The 25,880-nt window shown below is 34.9% G+C and overlaps 1 protein-coding gene across 7 annotated transcripts in view; it reads left to right on the forward strand.

The window, feature by feature from the left end:
- Window positions 1-25,880, forward strand: part of LOC106871242 (polypeptide N-acetylgalactosaminyltransferase 5) — a 598,066-nt gene that overhangs the window by 559,290 nt on the left and 12,896 nt on the right. For 5 of the 7 annotated variants that reach the window (XM_089343483.1, XM_089343480.1, XM_089343482.1 and 2 more), the window contains one exon: window positions 11,507-11,720. In XM_089343483.1, the coding sequence (XP_089199609.1) occupies window positions 11,507-11,720 (214 nt within the window). Of the gene's footprint in view, window positions 1-11,506; window positions 11,721-17,909; window positions 18,118-23,658; window positions 23,870-25,880 lie in introns of all 7 variants that reach the window. The other 2 variants (XM_052977287.2, XM_052977285.2) reach the window with 2 other exon arrangements.

A 25,880-nucleotide genomic window follows, 5' to 3' on the forward strand; every position in this document is an offset into this window, starting at 1 on the left:
TATGTTTTTTCATATATATATATATGTATGTGCATGTTTATGTATGTATATATATATAAACATATATATATATGTATGTATATATGTTTACATATATACATATATGTATGTATATATGACGTGAGAGAGTTAGGGGTTGGGGGTACAACTCACTAAGGGATAGTATCTATCCAGTATACTGCTGGGAGGGTACCCAATTATTGCTACACTAATATATATATTTTGATTCTGATTCCCTTATTTTGAAGTTTTATGGATAATACCGTACTAAATTCTGGTGCCTCAACTGAAGTAGCATATTCATCTGAATCTAAAAGTTTTGCTGAACTTATATATATGCAAAAATATAAAAAAGATATATGTCAAAAAACCCTTAAAAATACAAGACACCCAAAAGGCCTACAAACATTATAGATAGGTCACTATAGGCACTCCATTGCACATCTATATGTGTGGGTTCATGTGCACAGCCTTACTCGGATGTCCCCTTACTCTCATGTGTGCATATACAAGTTTTTATAAGCAAACATTCCGCCACATACGTTGTTTGTGGCATCAGCTCTATTAGCCGTATCTAGAAAGCTGGAAGTGTTTTTTAGAAAGTTTTGTTGAGTGTGTGTGTGTCATTTCTGTATATATTGGAAGGTTCTATGTAGAAGTTCATTTTATACAAGTTATTAATGTTCTAGTAGCAATAACAGTGAAGGTGACGATGATGGTGACAACAACAACAACAATAATATGCCAAACTTTCAAACTTAGCGGTGTAAGATATCCTGTTGCCTCTTCCAACGGCTCTACCATTCTGCTGCTAATGGGGGAGGGTTGATTACTACCGTTAACTTCCTCCTTCCAATTGGGCAACTATTGTTTTAAACTGCCTACGCTTAGCTACAGTTGGATAGCCACTGGCCGGTCAAGATGCTAGCCTGCCTGCGCCCCCCCACACACACGTGTGCTGTGTATATCCCCCCCCCGTACTCACGCTCATGTGTGCGTGTATGTATATACGTATGTATGCGCGCAGCCACACATCTCTTAATTCCATAGCCACAACAGTAACAATGAGGATAAATACATTCTCATCTATACATATCCAGATATACATCCTTATACACATTATGTCCCCTCACATATACCCATACTTATTCATACATACACAACTGTGTGGCCAACTATCATTACATCCGTATGTACACAACTACATACCTACCTACATACTCACCTATACATATACACATACATAAATACACACACACACACACACAACTAGATGTACACACACGCACACATACTTATACATGCATACACACCCACATATACATATACCCACACATATACACATACACATATATACACACACATATATATATACATATATATACATACATATGTACACACATCCATATAGATATCCACACCCACATACGCACATGCACGTACACACATCCACGCATGCACTCACAAGCAAATAGATATGCATGTGCATACATACAGGAGGAGTATCTCTAGTAATAGAAGACCAACGGCAACAAGAACAATACCAACGACAACAACATGTAGGTACATCTACATGTGCACACACATACACACATAGCTATACGCATAGCCACTCCTATTAGTTTTGATAAAGGGGCCGTGCCTGCAGTGCTACCCATTTTCTAGTGTATGTCTTCCTGCCTATATGTTAATATCAAGCTAGGTTTACCTCCTAATTTCTGTAGCTATATATATATACACACACCCATATTTATACATACATACATATATATATATATATATATATATATATAGATAGATAGATAGATAGATAGATAGATAGATATATGTATATATGTATATATATTTATGTATGTATGTATGCATATGTATATATGCTGGTATACACACATTATCACATATAGAAATATGCACATGTTGATACATGTATGTTTATAGATGGTTCTGCACACCCACACACACACACACACACACACACACACACATACTCAGAAAACACCTACCCACCTCGCCCTCTCCACTCACCTAAAAATATCTTTTTGTCACATGAATTTCATTTTCTTAAAAAAAAATTCTACTTTCTCTCAACTTTCTTTATAAAATTTCAAAGAAACAAAATCCTTTTTGAATTATGAAAAATTTTCTTATTTCTTTATTTATGTTTTTTTTTCTTTTTCCTATGAATGAAACCCCTTCTTTTCCTCCTTTTTATTTTTAATTTCACCATTCATTATTTTCATTCTGCGTAAATCTCTTTTTAGTCTATTTTTTCCCCTTCTGTTCCAGCCCCCCACCCCTAAATATCTATTTCTTTGTCCAACTTTCACTGGTTATTTTATACTTTTTTCTTGAATTTTTTAAAATACTTTTTATGTTTACTTTTTTGTTGTTTTTTTTTTTTCATTTTCAATTTTAAAAGTGTTTGCATAGAGAGTTGGACTCTTCAAAATATCTTTGTTTATTTTGTTTAATTGTTATTATTTTTATTATTGTTGTTGTTAACTTATTTTTTGTGATTTTTTTTTTCTTTGTACAATTTTTTTCCTTTTTACTCTGTTTCATTTACAAGATAATAATAATGATGATGATAATAATAATAATAATAATAATAATAATAACAACAATAGTAGTGGGATTTCCCCATAAAGTCTGACTGTACTACTGAAGCAAGACGACCAGATATGATCATAGAAGATGAAATAAACGAGGCGGGATCATAGATTTTGCAATTTCCTATAACAGCTGGGTCAATATGAATGGCATGGAAGAAATTGAGAAGTACCAGGATTTTAGCCAAAGAACTGAGGAGACCAAGAAAGACAACTGTTATTCTTGTAGTAATTGGGGCACTTGGCACAAAACCCAGAATGCCACCAAAAACACTGAAAGAGATTGGAATTGAAAGTTGCATTGTTGAACTGCAGAAAAGAACCATCATATATTCTACAAGAATCCTAAGGAAGGGTCTTGAGATTTGAGGAATCTTGTCAGTAAATATTAAGATGAAGTACATGTACAACCACAATAATAATTATTTCAAATTTTTGCCCTAAAGGCAGCTTGTGGGAGGGGGTAGATATGTCAATTACATCGACCCAGTGTTCAACTGGTACTTATTTTATCAACCCCAAAAGGATGAAAGGCAAAGCTGACCACTACAGAATTTGAACTCGGAACGTAGCGATGGGTGAAATACTGCTAAGCATTTTGTCCAGCGTCCTAACGATTCTGCCAGCTGACCACCTTATATTATAATAATAATAATAATAATAATAATCCTTTCTACTAAGGTACGAGGCCTGAAATTTTGGGGGAGGGGACTAGTTGATCACATCGACCCCACTGTTTCACTGGTACTTAATTCATTGGCTCCAAACGGATGAAAGGTAAAGTCAACCTCGACAGAATAATAATCCTTTCCACTATTGGCAGAAAGTCAGAAATGTTGGGGAAGGGGCAAATGGATTCCATTGACTCCAGTGCATGACTGGTATTGAATTCATCAACCTTGAAATGATGAAAAGCAGACCCGATCTCAGCAGAATTTCAACTCAGAGCAGAGAGGTGGATGAAATGCCACTAAGCATTTTGCGCCAGTCTGCTAACAATTCTGCCTATTAATAATTTGAAAATGAAATGGGGAAGATTTGAAGGAAGCCAAGGAATTGAATTGCCAAATGGGCAAAGGAGGAAACCGAGTAAGGACAAGGGTCTAAGTATTTGGGAATACTGGAGGCAGATGAAATCGAACATGGAAAGATGAAAGAAAATTACCAGTAGGGAGTACACTGGGAGAATGATGAGGAAAATATTACAGTCAAGGTTGAAGTCAAGGCATGACTTTGAGGCAGTAAATTCAAGAGCAGTTCCAGTTGTCAGATATGGAACTGGAATTGTGGATTGAACAAAAGACGAAATGCAGAAACTTGACAAAGAAACTAGAAAGCTGTTGAGTGTGTATGGAGCCCAGAATCCAAAATCTGATATCAGCCGGTTGTACAGGAAGAGAGACTTAATTGGTGTGGAAGAGTGTGTGCAGATGGAAAGAAGCTGCTTACAGAACAGCACAGAAGAGTTACTGAAGGAAAAGATGAGGTAATCAAGGCTGGAGAAAGAAATAAAGGACAAGAACGAAATTCAGAGAAAAGGTTAAAGAGATTATGAGAAACTTTTCTTCCATGGTTAGTTTTGGGAAGCCACTGAGCCTGTGTGTGGAACAACTGCTTTGGCTTGATCGGAAAAGGGACAACTGATAAAAGAAAGAGAGGGATTTATTATTGCTGCTCAAGATTAAGTGTTAAAAAAACAATCAACTTGAGAAAATATATGTGAAGAACGAGTCAACAAAATGTAGTGTGTGTGGGTTTTGGGATGAAACAATGGCACACCATGTTGCAGAATATCCTGGATTGGCCTAAGCAGAATATAAGAAATTGAAACCTGTTCAAATTGTGAAAGCTTTACACTGGAAGCTTTGTCGAGAGTTTGAAGCAGGAAGTACATGGTACAATCATTGAATAGAAAGGGCACTTGAGTTGGAAACATGCAGGATTCTCCAATTCCAAAGGATAACGGGATGGAACATAACAAGCCAGATATAATAAAAATAGAAAGGAAAAACTGATTGGTCATCACTGGTCATCTGATACTAACATTCTGAAGAGAGTCGATGAAAAGTTGAAAACATACAACTCGTTAAAATTTGAGCTTATAAGGATTTGGAACAGGAAAATTGTAAAGATTGTACTTTAATAATTGGTTCATTAAAGGCTGTGACTGATGAGATTGACAAATATATAAAAGAGATTGGAATCGAGTGTCCAGTTGATCTTTGCCTCTTAGAAATAGGAAAGATTGTTAGAAGGATTGTGAATTCTTCTGTGGTTTATTGAAATTATGTGGATATCTAGGGTTAGGGTTAGGGTTACAGGAAATAATCAGCTACCCACATAAATTCTCCCAGAAATAATACCAATCTTGAGTTATGTGAAATAATAATAATAATCGTTTCTACTAAAGGTGCAAGGCCTGAAATTTTTCAAGGAGGGGACTTGCCAATTACATCGACCCCAGTGTTTCACTGATACTTGATTTATCGACCCCAAAAGGATGAAAAGCAAAGTCAACCTCAGCGGAATTTAAACTCAGAACATAGTGACAGACAAAATACCACTGGATACCTAGGGTTACAAGTAGTAACACGCCACTTACATAAATCCTACCAGTGATAAGACTGAACCTGGTTCAAATCAAATAATAGCAGCAGCCCTGATGCAGTCCCAGGGCAGTGACTCTCATGGCTTCTGACCTTAACTGATTGGAAGTGTTGTCAGGCACATGTTTTGTCTCAGTGTAAAAGATGAGCCACAACAAATGTATATATATATATATATATATCCATAAGGATTTACTTTTCGTAATGAGATAAAAACGAGAGGATGCTTAAGCAATTAAACATCCTCTCATACCGTCTCTGATGAAGGGATATAATAAATATCCTAGAAACAGCTGTAAGACCTTCTATTTATAAGTGATCTATAATGTATACAGCCTTGGTTTTTTTATCTCATTATGAAAGAAAATCCTTTTAGAAATAATATATTTCTAAATCTCTCCTAGAGATTTATGCAGTAGTGATACAATTAAGTAGTTGTATGCTGTCAACTTAATGTGACAGTCTTGTGAAGGGAATAATACTACTGTTGGTTAGACCTAGGAAGTTGCACCACTTCCTGTTGGCCTGGACACATTTCCTGTGTCCTTATGTTTACAAGAGGAGACAAGCACCTCCACCCAGCTAAGCCTGCATCCAGAGACATGTTTCTGAGCAATTTCAGTTTTATGTCCACAGTATGCTCGCAAAAGCAGTATCTTTCAACAAATGATCTCAGACCATTCCAGGCTAAGAAAAGTCTAAAATTTATACTGGCACCTGGATACTGAATTTATTGTAAAGAACTTAGTGAATTTAGATAAATTTGTCTTCTCACAGACTTCATGGCATAAACCACAACCATCAAAAAGTAAAAATGTTGACATGGCAGTAAAAAATAACAAATTAGAATAAGAATATGAAGTGCAGGTCTGTAGTGATTTTAAATTATTATTTTAGCAAAGAATGGCTGATAAAAAGTTTTAAATGCTCTATTAGCAATTCTGATAAATCTATAGTCAAAGGAAAGAAAAAATTTTAAAAAACCAAAGAAATTTTCACATGTCAAAAAGATTGAAAATTATGAATCTTCACTGACTTGGCCTGCGGTTGTATACATAATCCCTCCTGACAATCATGGCCTCAGTGAACTTGAAGAATGTTCACATGGCTTTGAGCATGAAAATTAGCAATTCCCACAGCTCCACAGTCATGAAAAAAATGGTAAATTTAGATATAGCAGCATTGTAGAAGATTATGAATTTGAATAAGCTCCTAGTGGTTTAAAATCATAGTTCACCATGAAAACATTATGCACATGTACACACACACACACACACACACACACACATATATACACACACATGCATATAAACAGGCTTCTTTCGGTTTCTGCCTACTGAACCCTTTGATTTGCCCAAGGATAAAGTAGAAGAAACTTGCCTAAGGTGTCATTCACCTGGATATATAATGTAAGAGTTGTGACATATATTACAAAATGTATTTAACATACTGTAAGCATTATTTAATACAGAACTCACTACATTCAGTAAAGAAGATAAATATGTTTAAAATATAGAAACGAGAGTCTACTCAGAGTTTTGCACAGAGCTGAACTGTTCATGGTAGTTGTGAACATCCCAACAAGAGTAAAATCTATTTGCATTGTTATTCCGACTAACAGAACTTTAAAATCTTCCTGAAACTGCATCTGCCATTCTCTTGATAAGACCAATTGTATAATGTGATCCAAAGTGGATTTTGTGTAAGAAAAAAAGAGAGACAGTAGGGTTGTAGGTTACATAGCTTTCATAAAAAACCTCTTAGCTGGTTCTTAACAATAAAGCATTTGAATATTTTGGCAAAGGTAAAATTGTTGAAAGCCTGATGCATGACAATAATTCATCCATAAAATGTTGCCAAAACAACATTCATAGCATCATCGTCTAAACCTTTAAAAAATGGGGAATATTTGTGAGTGCTTATATATGTATGTGTGCATGTATATATATGTATATGTGTGTATATATATGTGTGTGTGTGTATATGAAATATATATATATATATATGTAAATATATATAAAAATCACATATTTGTGTGTGAGTGTGTGTGTGTGTGTATGTATATATGTATATATAAGTATATTATTAACATCATTTCATGGAAATCCAGCTTATCATAATATAGGGAGAATAATTTAGGATAAAACTGCAGATTAGCTGAGTGTTCTGTGAAGAATTGAAGAAGGTTAGGGAGGAAGAGGAAAAAACGTAATAGAAACAAAATAAGATAAAACATTTAGAGAGAAAGTGTTCCATACATAATTTTTAAACCGAATATCACGGTAGTAATAGTGTCGTCTGCGTGTATTAATCCACCCCATCTTTCCTTCCTTGGTAGGTAGAGTCTGTTGCTCTTACTTTCAGGATGGATGTGCATTGTGCATAGCTTTCTAATTCTTCTGAGTTCAGTAGCTTGACCTTTGTCCATTTCAGAAAGGGAGCAGAGTATCTCAGGTCTGGTGTAGCCTATTGTATTAATGATCTTCCCCGCCATTTAATTTTACTTCAAGTAGCTTCAAAATTCTTTTCTTGTACTCTTTAGAGATTTTCTCTCTCATTTCTCTTTCCATTCTTCTACCGTTTTGAAGCACCCCTAGGCATTTGTATATCTCATTACTCCACAGCAAATTAATGATGTTGTTTTATGGTAATTTTATGCCATCAAAGTTTGTCCTACCGACTTCTCTTCATAATTAGTACTCTGCACTTATCTACCCCAAACTCTAATGTTATGTCTTTACTGAATCTTCTAAATGTTTGGATCAAAGAATCCAGGTCTGTCTCGTTCTTTGCATATCTCTTGAGGTCATCCATATAAAGCAGGCAATTTATTTCCATCTTGGTTTTCATAAACTAATAGGCAGGCCTGCATTTTCTGAGTATACGTGTCAGGGGGCTTAACACAATGACAAAGAGGTACAGAGAGAGCAAGTCCCCTTGCAAAATGCCCCTGTATATTTTCACATTACGTAGCAGTTCATTTACACATGTCAGTTCTACTTCCTGTTGTTATTATTATTATTCGACTTTGGGTAGTTTCAGGCAACTTTCTACTGCATCACCTCCGTTTTGCTGGTGTCTGAGCAGCATTCTGTGTTCCTTTTTTGTTGTTGGGGGAGTGCAAACTCTTCCCACTATTGCATCCGTTTGTTTTATTATGAAGTTTGGTTGCAGTCTTTTATAGTATTAGTGTTTGTGTGTTGTGTGTGCAATGCAAGCTATGTTCTATTGTGAATACAGCCTGTTGGTGACTGTTTATTTCATTGGATATTTGCTGTATGGAGTGTGTCTTGTGTTTAAGGATTGTTTTGTTTGGGTTGTTTTATTGTATTAATAATATCTTGCATAGAATGTGGATTGTTCTTAGCAGGATGATTTTTTTTCCGGATAGCATGTTGTGTTGAGGATCCAGCTATGGCCTCTACGTTTTTGTTCATGTTTTTAATTTTATTATTATTATTATTTTTATTTTTATTAATTATATTATTTTTATTTATTTATTTATTTATTTATTATTATTATTATTATTACTATTATTGTTATTATTATTATCGATGTTATCTTGACTATTTTTAGTCTTGTTCCTTGATGATGTTGCTCATAGAATTCTGTTTAGAACCACTTGTACTATAATTGCTTATCCCATTATTAAGGGCCCACCATATCTATGTATAAAAGTTTTTTTTTTCCTTGTATGCAGCCCTATTGAGAGCCTCATTATAGCAATGGAATGCTGCCTTAAAATATTTTCATTTGCTGATAGGTATGAAATTCTACTGGGGACACCTTTAATGATAGAATTAATGATTTTGTTTTTAGGGTGATTGGAGTAGCAGTTTATGTAATTGACATTATTATCCAGTTTGTGATATGGGTAGAATAACCCAAAGTTAAGCTCCAGCATGACGTCAGGGAAGTTAACTAGCCTAGGATTATTCTCACACTCATACAAATTCATCTATGCACGTGTGTGTGTATGAGTTTTTCTGTGTGTGTATTAAGGTATATATATATATATATAGATAGATAGATAGATAGATTGATAAGTACATACATACTACATTTATATATATATATATATATATAGGTAGATAGATAGATAGATAGATAGATAGATAGATAGATAAGTACATACATACTTCATTTATATATTTATTTATTTATATATATATATATATATATATATATGCATGCAATGTACATCAGTAAATTAGAATATTGTGCAAAAGTTGCACTTTTATTGTCAGTTAACTTTCAATACCAAAATTTCAATTGTAACAAGTTTTATGAATCGATATTGATCTACTACCAGTAATTTGTTGATATGAGCTGTAGTTTCCATGGGTTGATCCTTAAAATTTAAAGATTTCATAGAATTAGATTGTAGTATCTCATAGTTATTGAATGTCAGTACTTTTTTGAACTTCATTGACTATCTGAATAGGTTGTTCTCTAGAGAAACCCTTGCTGTGTGACACAATTCAAGCTTAGAAAGTTCTGATAGCAGCTTTTACGTCAAGCTCATAGATAATCTATGGAAAAGATTATTTGATTGTGCAATAGTCATGCAGAACTGAATATTGCTATCAAGATCTAAGGCTGACCATTATCACTGGTCAGGCCCCTTGGTATCACAATATAGGCTGGCCGTCATTGATGTCAAATGAACTCCCAACTACAAACTGATGTTCCATAATAATCTTCCATTCTAATGATATGCTTTGATGTGACATTCCAATATTTTGGGTATTAAACTTTTAACAACCATGACAGTTAGCTTATATCAACAAAAAACTGACAATAGGTGATTGTAGAATATGTGAACCTAAAACAATTCAAATTTTGAAATTTTGGCTTAAGCAAATATCAAATATCCAATTTTTGCATCATATTCAATTTTTCTGTCATGCACTGTATATTTATGTATCATCTTCATCATCCACTGTGTGTGTGTGTGTATATATATATATATATATATATATATATATATATATATATATACACACACCCAGAACCATGCTAATTGCTTAGGAGTGAAATTTAGGATTTTTCGGTTTTCTGTGAATAAATTTTGATAAAACTTTCCCCAGCTGGTTTGCACCCCATGGCAACACCATTCTTATGTTTTCATTATTCTGTGTAACATCCTTTCTTTTTTATTTCAGATTCTTTAGTTTTTCAGTGAAACATATTAATAGCCCATCTATTTTTTTTTTTTTTTTTCATAAAATGAAGAGTAATGTTACGTATTAAGCATACAGTGAGTGTGTGTTTAACAGAAAGACCATAATAATATCATAACATTTATTGACATAGTGAATTATTTGGACACATGAGCGCCAAGGAAGAAACGATCCAATTGTGGGACCTCCAAGACTGTGACAGTTAGGGATTTAAGGAATATTGGCCACAAGTCACGAGGGAAATCTGGACAAACAAGCAAAGCCACTTTCACTGCCTCCAGTCTTCCTCATGTACCAAAAACCACCAGAAACTACATCCTCGGGACCATGGCTTCTGTGCGAGAACCCCTGAAACTGACCCCTCAGAGGAGTTTGAGGCTTCAGTTGGCCCAGAAGTACATGACATGAATTGTGTTCTGTTCCGTGACAAATCCAGGGCAACCCTTGAAGAACCTGGCAGTTTGGCAAATGGTTGGGTCTATTTCGAAAGATGTCTTATGGGCAACCATCAAAGCTGCAGCAGAGGCAATCCAACCTTCTACTATTAAGAAATTGACAGATTCCATGACAAATAGGGTTTTTGAAGTTATCCATCAAAATGGCGCTCATGTGTCCAAATAATTCACTATGTCAATAAATGTTATAATATTATTATGGTTTTTCTGTTAAACACACACTCACTGCATGCTTAATACGTAACATTACTCTTCATTTTATGAAAAAAAAAAAAAAAATAGATGGGCTATTAATGTGGTTCACTGAAAAACTAAAGAATTTGAAATAAAAAAGAAAGGATGTTACACAGAATAATGAAAACATAAGAATGGTGTTGCCATGGGGTGCAAACCAGGTGGGAAAAGTTTTATCAAAATTGATTCACAGAAAACCGAAAAATCCTAAATTTCACTCCTAAGCAATTAGCGTGATTCTGGGTGTATGTGTGTGTGTGTGTATATATATATATATATATATATATATATATATATACACACACACACACATACACACATATGTATCATTTTATATATCATCACCCTCTCTCTCTCTATATATATATACACCTTTCATTATATCTGTCATCATCCACCTTAATTTTGTCCAATTCTAGGCTGGCTGGAGCCTTTGCTAGACAGAATAGGAGAAAACAAGTCAAATGTTGTGACTCCTGTGATAGATGTGGTCGAGGATGAGTCATTCCGCTACCAATACGGTAGTGCTAAGAGCACAAGTATAGGAGGATTTGATTGGAGTTTACAATTCACATGGCATGGAATACCAGATGTGGAACGACAGAGACGGAACAGTGATGTCGCACCAATCAGGTATATTTTGGAACCAGTAGAAGACAATATGTAGAGAGAAAGAAAAAAAGACGATTCTTTCCCTGTATGTGTATATATGTACGCGTATTTGTGTCTATATACACACACTAATATATATATAGTACCTCACATTATATGTCTATAATGTGTGTTAGAGTGTGTATGTATAAATATGTGTGTGTGTGTATGTATAAATATGTGTGTGTGTGTGTGTGTATATATAAATATATGCATATATATATATATATATATATATACACACATATATACACATACGTACATCATATGTGTACACATGTACACCATGCATGCACGTACACACACAAACACCTGTCTTCTTTTTTTAAAGTGTTAAAGACAACACACATACACAAATGTGTGTGCGTATATATATATATATATATATATACACACACACACACATATATATATATATATATATATATATATATATATATATATATATATGCATGCATAAATACAAAAAAAAAAGAAGACAGCAGCAAGTAGAGCTTTACTAAATAAATATAAAATAAAAAAGGAAAGAGGCATTCCATATTCAGATTATAATTATTTACATATTCTCTGCTGTTATTTTAAATATCAAAACCTTGTACATGTACATATTTAAACGTGTGTGTGTGTGTGTATATATATATATATATATATATATATATATATATATATATGCATACATATTTATATCTGTGTTTGGGGGGACACACACACACAAACTTGGTGTTTATTGAGATCTTATAAAATGGCCAAATATTATGACTCTTCCCAAAGACAGAAGTCCCCTGGCCATGTTGTAAGGCACCAATAAATGCTAAGCGTCCTTACGCTCATTCTGTTTCTCTTATTGTCGGTTACTACAATTACCTAGTCTATTCAGCTATACAAACATACATGCATTTATATATATCTATACATACACACATGCATATGTACATATATATATATATAGGTAATTGTGTGTGTCTGTGTGTCCTGGAGTTGATGTAATCAACTAACAATACCCTACCCCACCCATAAATAATTTCAGTCGTGCTTGTCTTAGAAACAATTATTAATGGTGGTGGTCAGCAGAAATGTTAATGTTGAGAGAAATGCCTTGTGGTATTTGTTCCACTTCTTACATTCTGAGTTGACATCCCTCCAAGCTTGAGCTTGTCTTTTGTTTCTCCAGAGTGGATAAAATACAATATCAATCAAGTAACGATTGTATCGTTAAATTTCAGACATTTTACCCTTTATAAGAAGTAATTATTGCTATTATTATGATTGTTGATGTTGTTGTTGTTGCTTTGTTTTATATGAGCTATCCCAAATTTCATCCAAAGACCTGAGAACACATTAAGATATCTCTGTGGTTTATAATTATGATGCAAGGATATATTTCAGGGAATCAAGACTAAATAGGAAGAATTAAGATTCAGATAAAAGTTTGTAGAAATATTTCCCTTTATTCAAATATGTTGTTATTAGTACGTCTGCTCTACTCATGAAAACTGTTATCATTCGCTCTTTTGTTGCTATTGTCGATTGTACAATAAGTAGTAAAGTACTTTTTCCATGTTATTGCATAGTGTTTCTGTGACTGATTTGTAAATGTGTGTGTGTGTGTGTGTGTATTTGCAAATTAAGGCTACCGTTGGTTTCGTGTTAAGAAAAGTAGGAAAATATCCTAGTGACTTAACAATTTTTCAAGCCGATCACATGTAAAAAGGTGTTCATCTTTATTTTGGAAAACACAGCCTCATTTAGTCCTTGGAGATTCTGGTGAATTCTTGTGAATAAAACAATGAATTAAGGGTGGTTACTCTTGGGTGGACATCCCTTGATTTATTGTTTTATTCAGGAGAATTCACTAGAATCTCTGCAAACTAAACAAGGTTGTATTTTCCAAAATGGAGGCAAACACCTTTCTCCATGTAATCAGTTTGAAAAATTGTTAAAGCACTAGAATATATTCTTACTTTTCTTAACATGAAATGAATGGTAGCCTTAATTCACAAATAAAGAAATTATATCCACCAATGCAGTGTTGAGCACTCATTTCCATCATTCGACAGTGTGTGTGTGTATGTATATATATATATATATATATATATATATATATATATATATATATATATATATATATATACACATATATATATAAGTTATGGAATGGAGTAGGTGAGATCCAAGCTACATATGTTTCATAGCGGGCAGAACCTCAGAAGTGGTAAAAATTCGAGTGAGGTATATACCACCGGCTACTCTTCGGCTTATCATTCTGAGAGAGCCACCCCAAACAGTAATGGTTCCCATACAGTTCCTTGGAGGACTCCACTGAGAATTGATGTCGTCTCCCTAGTGAGAGAGAGAGCCATTGGCTGCAACTATCTGACTTCTCTCTTTATAAAAGACACACAGCCACTCTCTCAGTTTCCTAGGGTGATGTAATTTGTGATTCATCATCCCATGATCAACTTTGTCAAAGGCTTTGGCGAAATCAAGATATCACATCCATATTCAACTGGTTGAGCTGCTGTCTTTCGTACCCAGTCATAATGCTGTAGTAGGTATGTGAGGCAGCTCCTCCTTGGGTGGAAACCATGTTGTGTGTTTGTGAGTAAGTTATTCTCTTCCAGGAATGTGGTCAGTCTCCTTCTGACCGACATCTTCCATGACCTTGCTGACATGTGAGGTCAGAGAGATCAAGCTATATTATACCTTCTTTTAACATTTTGGAAAAGTTTATCACAGACAAGGAAACTCTGAAAAAGTGGTTTTGTGAAATTTATCTTGCATGTATTTAAAAGAACAGCTGAAAAGCCATCTGGGCCCATTGCTGAATTTGAGTTCATCTCATCAATGGCTGATATTACGTCTTCCTCATTTATGTCCATGTAATCAATGGTTTGCCTCTTTCCAATGTTGATCTGCAATGTTGAAGAACTCATCAGGCTTCCTTATTTGCAGATTTTTTTTCACAAACTTGTAAAAGGTTTTAGGATTCATGTATATATTTTCAACCACCCTCATTTATCTTTCTTCCTTTTCTTTCTCATGGGAGATATTTTTTATCACTAAGAGCGCCTCTTTGAGGAGGGATTTCTTGCTGTTATTGAGTTGTTTAAGTGAGTAGAGATCTTTATTCTTTGCCTCATAATGGCTCTCCTGTCTCTAAGAATGTCTTTTTATTTCATATGTACTAACTCTCTTTTCTGGAACAACTTTAATGCATATGGCTTGCACTATTAACATTAATTCTTTGAGTTTCGTATCAATGTCTTGCATATAGAGACTTTTAAAGCCAGTTTTCCTGGATGATTCATTTTTTTTTTGGGGGGGGGGTGTCATTTGTGTGGAATACATCTTGGGTCATACGTTGTCAGTTCTGTCACGTTGTGGTTTCAGAAAATTGTCAGTGATTCCTTCACATTGTGGATAAGCGAAGCAAGAGTCTAATGTATTCTTGTTTCTGGCTGAAGAGAGTACAGTTTGCTCCTTGGACATCATTTTCGTGAGATCAAGCGGAGATTCTGCTTGATTGCATTCTTTGTATGCCATTCCTTATGAAATGTTTGGGTGGTTGAAGTCACCTATCAGAACTACATAAATGCATTCACCTATTTTCATTATCATAGCAAGGTTTTCCACAAATTTACCATCATGATTTAAAGCATTAGGCGGGTGATATAATGTGCATATTATGTGCAGATGCTTTAAGTGTGCTATGAGTGTGTCACTAACTAAGTCTGAATGTAACAACGGGGTTAGTGGTGTAACATCTTCACAGATAGACAATGCAATTCCATCTTCTCTTTTGTCATTATGAAATGCTGCATACTTTGGTCTGTGTCTCTACATCATTTATGTGTGTATGCACTGCATATATATATATATATATATATATATATATATATATATATATATATATATATATATACACCTTGGTCAGTGTATCCTGTTTGCACTTCGTTGGTACCGGTCGTGCTGGGCTTGGAATTTTCAAGCATTAAACTGCATGTTATTGTCATCAGCCCATTTGTATATTGCATTCAGCCCTTGTTGCAGTTGTGCAACTTCTCCTGGCTTCTGTATCCTCTGAGACACTTTAATATCATCTGCATAACTATCGTCTGCATGTTGTATCTCAGTCAGCAGGTCATACACACTTTATAAAGCTATGAATAATAGCATGTAAATATTGGACTAAAAACCCTTTTGGACAGAAAAAAGTTGAAGGTTGCTAAAGAAGATATGGGTTCATTTCCCATGGGCAGCTTTTGACTTGTTTTACTTAAGGGGATTTTTAACCCAACATTTCTGCCATTAATTACCTCAGGCCCTCGACTACTCTTGGAATTGTTGAACACTATTGTCACACATGGTGTGCCTGAATTTCTTGAAGATGGATGAACCTGACCCGCTCCATATTTGACCCCAACTGATTTCTTTCAGAAAAAAGAAAGTTGAATCAGCCCCTAAACAGCTGTTTTATTTATGGGCCCCACCACCATCACCATCAAAGGCATATAAGTAAAACAAACCTGAACCAGATCCAATAATGTATTCTAGCCAGTGTTGTAACAAACTTTGCAAATTTGCTGCTAATTAATACAATCCTATTAACAAAATAAATGAAAGGAAGTGAACGTGTAAACAGTTTTTTTATATTCACTGTTAAATGGCAAACTTGACTCTTTCCCTGACTGTAAATTGATTCTCAACAAGAACAACAACAAAATCTCCCGTTAACTCACTCAACGACTCTGAAACTCATTAGTAATTTTGCTTGTATTGAATGACTAACACCGATTATTGATGGAAAGTAAGGGAGGGTCTTGGTTTCTCTGTTTTTATTGACCAAATCAATTAAACCAGCTGTCGCAGATACTAAACGAGAAGGCAGAGTAGAGATTGATGTTATTATCAATGCTGCTGTTTTAATATTTGTTGTTTTAAATTCATATTAGCCTCTGGATCAAAAACGTTCCCATTGTGACCATCTTGCCTTTATTCAGGTATAGCATATCTAGGACTACATTCTCTATTATGTCTTCCTATTCTTTCTGTTATGAGTGTGATTTGAGAGAGATTTGGTTGCTATTTCTATTTTTATATATATAAAACGATATTTACTGTGTGAACTATGATGAAAAAAATATGAGAAAGATATGGTGTATAATTCTGTTTTGTGCAGGGGTTCCTTGATACATGTAATTTATTTTAAGGGTTACACAAGGGTAAAAAGGATGAGAAACATTGTTTTAAGGTGAATAAAATAGGAACTAATTCTGCACTAGGGTCGATGTAATTGTCTAACCCCTTCCCCCAGAGTGTCAGGCCTTACGCACGTACCACAAACGGGTAGAATCATTAACACACCAGACAAAATACTTAATTGCATTTTATCTGTGTTTACGTTCTGAGTTCAAATCTCATAAAAGTAGCTTTGCCTTTCATCCTTCCTAGGTCAATAAAATGAGCATCAGTTGAACCCTATCATTTAATACTGGATCACATCCTCTGTCGTGGCAACATTTGTCACACTCTTTCATTCTCCAACATAAATGCTTTTTCCCCCCTCTTCATAATTCCTAGTCTTGTGAGTTACTTGGTTACCATGCCAGTGTTGGTGCCACGTTAAAAGCATCCAGTCCACACTGTAACAATTTTGTCAAAACTGACCTCGCCTGTGCTGGTGCCACGTAAAAAGCACTGAGTCCACTCTGCAGAGTGGTTGGTGTTAGGAAGGGCATCTAGCCGTAAAAATCCCTGCCAAAACGGACACAGGGGCCTTGGGTAGACTTTCTACCTGGTTGGCTCCTGTCAACCGCCCTACCTATGAATGCATGGAAGATGGACGCTAAACGATGGTGATGATTATTATTATTATTATTATTATTATTATTATTATTATTATTATTAGCAGAATTGTTAGAGTTCCAAACAAAATAACTTGGATTATTCTATCAATTTATATAATAAAGAACCAGTAATTTATTATAAGGTAAGTTGGAGCCAATTTGAGTAACCTCACATCTCAAAAACTGCTCCCCCTTGTTAAGAAATTATTATATAGCCAGAGAGAAATTGATTGTTTGTCACTGTTGTTGTTGTTATGGTTTATGTTATTGTTTTGTTTCTTGTTTTATTTTTTTGTTTTTCTTTCTGAAAATTCTTCAACTACAGGCTGGCTGGAACCATTACTCTCGCGTATCCAGACGAACCATACACATGTGGTGACACCTATGATTGGTATCATCAACGATGATGATTTCCATTTCATGCGTGCAAGCAAATCTGTATCTATCGGCCATTTTGATTGGTCCCTAATTTTCAGGTGGAAGCAATCCACCAGCTTCTATAAGAATTTATCAGATATTTGTGCACCAGTCAAGTTAGTTTATTAAAATCATTATCAATTTTTCATCATTATTATTAATACTATTAATAATTTTCCATCTTCCTCTTCTTCTGTTATTATTATTATTATTATTATTATTATTATTATTATTATGGGGGTGGCTTGGCAAAATTATTAAAGCATTGGGAGAAACACCATCTAGAATTAATTCTGGTTATTTGCATTCTGAAATCAAATCCTGCTGAGAATTTGATTAAATATGGTGCGAGTTAACTACTGGTATCGGTGTAATTATCTAACTCTTCCTCCAAAATTGTGCTCAAATTAAAAACCAGTAATAGTAGTAGTAGTAGTAGTAGTAGTAGTAGTATTAGTAAGGCGGCGAGCTGGCCGAATTGTTAGCATGCCAGGCAAAATGTTTTGCAGCATTTCCTCCATCTTTACATTCTGGGTTCAAATTTCAACGAGGTCGACTTTGCCTTTCATCCTTTTGGGGTTGATAAATCAAGTACCAGGGAAACACTGGCGTTGATGTAATCGACTTGTCCCCTCCCCCCCCCCAAAAAAAAATGGCTGCTCTTATGGCAAAATTTGAAATAGTAGTAAAGTAGTGAACTGGCTGAATCGTCAGCATGCTGGGCAAAATGCTCAGGGGTGTTTAATCTGTTCTCATTCCGCTGAGGTCAACTTTGCCCTTCATCATTTTGGGGTTGATAAAATAAGAACCAGTTACACACCAGGGTTGATGTAACCGACTTAGCCCCTCAGCCGAAAAAAAAATTTTTTGTGCCAAAATTTGAAATCATTATCATTATTTATCATTATTATCATTATTATTATTATTATTATTATTATTATGAAAAACAAGGTAGACAAAATCATCAAAGCATTAAACAAATTGCTTGTTGTATTTGTTCTGGCTCTAGGTTCTGGTTTCAAAGTCTTTGAAGGTTGACTTTGCCTTTCATTTCTTCCAGATTTATTAATTAATGTACCATGGTTGTACTAAAGTTAGATAGAATTGATTAGAGCCCTCCCTGGAAACATGAGGTCTTCTACCAATATAGAAGCTGTTATTATTTTCGTTATTGTTTTTACCGAAGCAAGCTGACAGAATCGTTACAAAATTCTTAGCAGCATTTTGTCAATTTTTATGCTCTGAATTCAAATTCTGCTGAGGCTAATTTTACCTTTGAACCTTTCAAGATCGATGAAATAAGCACACCTTGTGCTCTGGGGCTGCTGACGTAATAGACTACACCCTTTCCCAAACAATTCTTGCAAGCAGAATCGTTAGCACAATGGACGAAATGCTTTGTGGTATTTCGTCCATCACTATGTTCTGAGTTCAAATTCCACTGGGGTTGATATTGCCTTTCATGCTTTTGGGGTCAATTAAGTACCAGTTGCATACTTGGGTCGATGTAATCGATTATTCCCCTCATCCAAATTTCAGGCCTTGTGTCTATAGAAGAAAGGTTATTATGGTGGTGAGCTAACAGAATCGTTGGTGCATCAAGCAAAATGTGCTATTTCTTTTCACTCATTACTTTCTCAGTTCATAATTACCTTTCGGTTTCCAGGGGTTGATGAAATAGTACCTGTCAAGTGCTATGGTCAATGTAATCAACTCACCTGGATCGCCCTTTTGGTAGCTTTTTCCAAAATTTGAAAAAATTTTTTTTTTTTTTTCGTTTATATATGTCTCTTTTGTTAAATCTGCGCCAGTTTTTTTTTTTTTTTTTTTTAAACATGCATCTTAAACTTTCTTTTGAAATCTGCTCCACAACTTTCCATTGCAAATTTCTAATTGCTGCATTTGAACTTACAGTGCTTCAATTTACTTACCAGCACACACACACACACACACACACACACACATACACACAGGACATACATATGTACACAAATACTTTTACACCTATTTTTACTAGCACACACCCACACACATATACATACACACACATACAGATACACAGTGAACCCTTTTATATTTAGATTCCATCGATTTCTAACGGATTGTGTAGTTCTTGTTGTTGTTTAAGTCAGCTCTGTTCCTGCGACGACGAGACAACTGTCTATCGTGTTCTTCCTTCATTACATGTGTGTTGTTCAGGGGATTTGGCTGTAGTTTCTAGCCGATCAAACTGCCTCGGAGAGTTGTTGTTGTAATTGGTTTAATTATTATTCATTTATTGCAAAAATCTGTAAATTCTGTTTTCGAGAGTAATTCAAGAGTAACTTCCCTTAGCAAACAAGGGAGGTTACTCTCATTGAAAAAAAAAAGGGGGAGACTACTCTCATTGGAAAAAGGGAGGCTATTCTCATTGGAAAAATGGGAGGCTATTCATAATTAAACCCGTTTTTCCCCCCGTTTTCTTGATGTATGCATAAAATTAATTCGTTGGGTGGAAGGGTTGTGTGTAAGTGTGTCCCCAATACCTTTGAGCCATTGATTTATCCGTTGTTGAGCTAGATATTTACCGTACATAACTTTTTCTTTCCAGTTTTTCTACTTTGGTCGGTGGCCATGTTTTGCCTTTTGCTTTAATCTTCTGGCAAACGGTTGTGTTGCTTTGTCTTTTTGTATTAAAAAAAGGTCTTGAGAAAATGTTCTCAAGTGTTTTATTGTTCAATCGAGTTTCTTCCTGTTTTCCTAACGTTTCATAATTTCTAGACGGCTAAACTCCTGATATTGAGAGAAAGATGTGTAGACCCCTAGTGGTGGTTTGGTACGTTAGTTTGAGATATATCTACCTTCCTCCACTTTTGATGCCTAAGTTCCACTAACATTTGCCTTTGAATGGTGCATCCTATTGTCAGCATCAATTGGGCAGTGAGCTGGCTGAGTCGTTAGCATGCTGGGTAAAATATTTTCTCTTCATTATGTTCTGAGTTCAAACTCCACCAAGGCCGACTTTGCTTTTCATCCTTTTGGAGTCGATAAATTAAGTACCAGTTATGCACTGGGCTCAATGTAATCGACTAGGCCCCTCGCCTCCCCTTTTCAGGCCTTTTGCCTATAGTAGAAAGAATTATTATTTCAAAGACAATGAGCTGCCATCATTAGGACACTGGCCAAAATGTTTAGTGGTCTTCCAAATTTTTATCTGGTCAACTTTGCCCTTCATCCTTTAGAAATTGATAAAATAAGTACCAGTTGCATACTGGGGTCGATCTAATTGACTGGCTCCCTCCCCCAAAATTTTGGGCCTTGTGCTTAGAGTAGAAAAGATAAAATAAGTACCAGTTGAACACTGGGGTTGATGTAATCAACTCATCGCAAAACTGCTGCCCCTGTGTCAAAATTTGAAACCATTATTATTGTTATTATTTCAACAATTTCCTCCATGTGTCTACAGTACCACCATCCAGTGCTCCTCTGATTTCCTGAGCTGTGTCTTGACAGTCTTTTTTTTTTTATGGAAATTCACAGCTGTCGATAATGTTCTACTTTTGTTTGTGACATTTGTTATTTCTCATCTTATTTTAATGTTCTTTCTATTTTCTGTGGAGATTATGAGCCACATGTCACATTTTGTTGGCTGGCTTCGCGTGTGTTATTGTGAATGTGCAGGGAGTGAGTTGTATGGATTGAGCAATGTTTTATAATGTCAAATGTTGAGCGTGGGATGGCTATTTGATATCGAATCTGTAATGTAGTATTTGATGACAGAGCTCACAGTTCTGTTATAGAATTGAGCGATGATTGTAGAGAGAATATATTGCATGCATTGGGTTGGTGATGTCAGCTTATTTTTGGATAAGTTGCTTTATCAAGCATTTGATTCTATAAAAGCATCTGTTGTAAGTTGATTCTGCATAAAATCCTACTTCTTTTCAACTTTGCCTTTCATCCTTTCAGAGTCGATAAATTAAGTACCAGTTGAACTCTGGGGTTGTTGTAATTGACTTGCCCTCTTCTGAAATATTTCAGGAAATTGATAAAATTAGTACTAATCAAATATTGGGATTGATGTAATTAACTAACTCTTTCCCTAAAAATTTTAGGCCTTGTGCCTATAGTAGAAAACATCATCATCATTATTATTATTATTATCATTATTATTATTATTATTATTATTATTATTATTATTATTGAAAGCGTTGCACAGTATCCAATATTGTGATGTTGTAGATTGAAGATATTGTGTGTACCGTGGGGGAGCATCATGGAGGTGGCTCAGCATGGGTAACCTTGAAAAGAAGACTGAAAACCTAATCATCATGGCCCAGGGCCTGGCATTGAATACCCAAGCTCAGTGAAAACGGATAAACAGAAGTACAATGAACCGTGGCCACATGTGTGGGTAGGAGCATTGTTAGTGCTTGTGAAAGTCTTGTGCAGAAAGCGTTGAAGCACAGAAACGACAAGATAGTCCAAAACTACTGTACTGGAAGTATGGATATGAGGTAATGGGTGCTTGGTACCAATGTACACTGGAAAAGGTAATGGACGAAAGCAAGAGGGCAAAGATCCTCTGGGGCTTTGACTTCCGGACAGACAAGGAGGTGTTAGTGCACTGAAGGCCGCATTTAGTAACCTGTAGCAGAGACAAACAAAATCGCTGTTGTTGTTGTTGTTGTTATTATTATTATTATTATTATTATTCAATTCTTTATTATTTTTGTTTAGCTATTATTACATTCTTTCTTTATGTTATTGTTAAAAACATTTTTTTTATTTATACCAAGCAAATAACAATTAAACTGGATGCATAATTGAATTGTTTAAAATAAGATTATAATTTTCCAAACCATTCACCTCATTCACTCTTAGAGATGGACATAAAACAGTATTTCAGGATTTACATATGTATCAATCAGTTTCATCTCTAGTCATTGTCTTATTCCTAGAAATGTTCAAACTACATTGTATCAGACTGAATTAGATCTAGGAAACCTTTATTTCTAAACTAAAGGGAATTTCACTTCAAATTCCTGTGTCAATGGTGTTGTGATGAAATACATTCCCAAACTTATTTTCTTACAGAATCTGTTATATGATTTTGTCAAAAATCGTGGAATGCAAAACAGACAACTCTGCCATTTTATAGTAAATGAAAATTGTTTGAGAGCATTTATTTAAATAATATATAATATATGATAACTTATTATTTTGAAAATGATAAAATAAATTATTAATCGGGGACATCTTATTTCATGGTATACTAACTAGAATTTATTCATAGGATCCACTCTGAGAAATGTCAGATGAGAAATCAGAAAATGATTGAAAGTTCAGTCTTGTACTTTGTACTCATCCAAGAATGGTGATGATCAGAAATCGAAGCTGTTTGAAAATTTATTGTAAATGAAAATATTGATGTCTGATGAAACCGTATATTTGAAGAAGAGCTTAATTAACTAAATCAACTTTATTCTATCAACTGCTACAATCAAAGGCAAATTTTGACTTGAGTACCTAGAAGATGAAATTTTGTAACTAAATACCATCTCTTAAGATAATCAGGTTAATTGGCAAAAATTATACTCTTATTAATGATAAACAAACTAATTTACAAAGATGTAGACATTTAACCAGTTAAAATAATTGTCTAATTTTATATCCAGGCTGGCTGGAGCCTATTCTTGATCGAATCGCTACTGACAAGCGCTATGTTGTGACTCCAGTGATTGACCAGATCGATGACAGTACACTACACTTTGTCACTTCAGTAGGAAGTGCCATACAAATAGGCCGTTTTGACTGGAATTTGATATTCAACTGGATGGTTCCATCGAAATTCTATAGAAACATGTCTGACATAGCGGCACCAATTAGGTTGGTTAAACATCAATTTCAGCCACATTAACTAATTTATTATAAGATATATATGTATATATGTAAATACGTGTTTGTGTGTGTATTAATATAAGTATACAAATATACACACAAGCATATAAATGTGCAAATATGGATATATGTATATGCATATATATGTACATGCACACACATACTCAATCACATAGACACACACACACACATGCGCATATGAATATATATATCAATACACATGTATTCTTATATATGGGTGAAATAAACATGAGAAATGTTCTGCCCCACTGAGAAACTACAGAAAATTTTTATATATATATATATATATATATATATATATTGCACACTCTTCTGATGGTAACTAATGTTATCTGATTGTTTGAACCTCTTCTGTATCTTCAGCAAGTATCTCAGAATCACAAGGCATTTCTCCCCTTAGCCTGTAAGCTTCACTCAAAAGGAACAAGGACTGAATTAGCCTTCCTTAGAAGAAGGGTTCCATGTATAATCTTTTGTCAACTACAACCCCATTCATGTGATCTCCAACACCATAGCTATTTGGTGGTGGCGGTGGGGCGGGGGCTTTCTTCAAGAGTTTTGGTTCCAGACCTTTCTTCTACACAAAATAGTGTATTGATTTTACTTAGAAACTATGGCAGATGACTGCAACCGAGTCTCAGTAGTCAAGTCCTGACACTTGGTTTTCTTTATATATATATATATATATATATATATATATATATATATATATATATATATATATATATATATATATATATATATATATATATTTCTTTACTAGTTTTAGCTCAAGAGCTGCAACTATGCTGGGGCACCAACCATTAGCTTTGCCATACTTTCAATTAACCTTCTCTGATGTGTGGCATGCAGTGAATGAGGAGGTTTGATGTTGGGACCCTCATCTGCATTTCTTGCCACAGGATAGGTTCATCTGAAATTCTTAATAGGAGGAGATCCAGTTTTGTTTTGAAGACACCTTCATCCACCTCATGTAGTTTTCTCAAGCTTTGTGGAAGGATGTTGAAGAGTTGTGGACCTTTGAAATCCAAACTGTTGCAGTATCTGGTCCTGTATCCTGGTGACAGTGTGAATCTTTTGGTACCATGCAGTTGTGTTACCACCTCTTTCTGCTGTTTGTGTAACTTACAATGCCTAAGATGTTCTAGGATTTTCCAGATCTATGGCTTGCATTATGGACATGAATTCTTTGAATTTCATGTCAGTGTCAGGTGTAGAGAGACATTGGAGTCAATCCTGTTTGATGATCTCTTTCTCACTTGATTCCCAGTATGCTTTATGGAAGTTCAGACTGGATAGATTTTGGGTGCTTCTCGTAGGCTGCATGTCTGAAGGTTTCTTTGGTCCATACAGAATCAGCTCCATTGTATTGTGATCCAAGAGTAGAGTCGGTATTAAATTCTCATTAGGGATGAAATCCATATTGCTTGTGAAACAGAGATTAAGTATATTATTTGACCTGGTCGAGTGGAGTATTACTTGCTCCATGTATAACCGGCTGGTGAGGTTGAGCAGGGTTTCCACCTGACTTTCTTCATGTCACATCATTCCTGAGAGAAAAAGGGCCTGAGACCATCCTACATTGTGTAGGTTGAAATCTCCTATCAGAAATACACTGATATGTTGTTCTAGTTTGGTTAAGACTTCTATTCTTGCAAGACAGTCTTTGAATAGGCCCATGTGATTTGGAGCATCCGATGGGCAATAAGTAGTACATATAACAACACCAAGTTGTCTTATATGTACAATTAGTGTGTTACACACTGAGTTTGAGTGTGGCCAAAGAATCTGGGGTGTACGATTTTCACACATGTAGCTTGTAACTCAACCATGATTCCTGTCTTTTCTGTTGCTTTGCAATACAACATACTTTGGTACATGTATTTCTCCATTAAATTACCTGTTAAAAGAAAGGAATGAAATGGAATTGGACGCAAAAATACCAAGAAGTCTTCAAATAGTTAAAAGATGTGCTACC

The sequence above is a fragment of the Octopus bimaculoides genome, chromosome 27 (genome assembly GCF_046866305.1).
Source record: "Octopus bimaculoides isolate indiv1 chromosome 27, ASM4686630v1, whole genome shotgun sequence".
In the NCBI taxonomy this organism is placed as follows: Eukaryota; Metazoa; Mollusca; class Cephalopoda; order Octopoda; family Octopodidae; genus Octopus; species Octopus bimaculoides.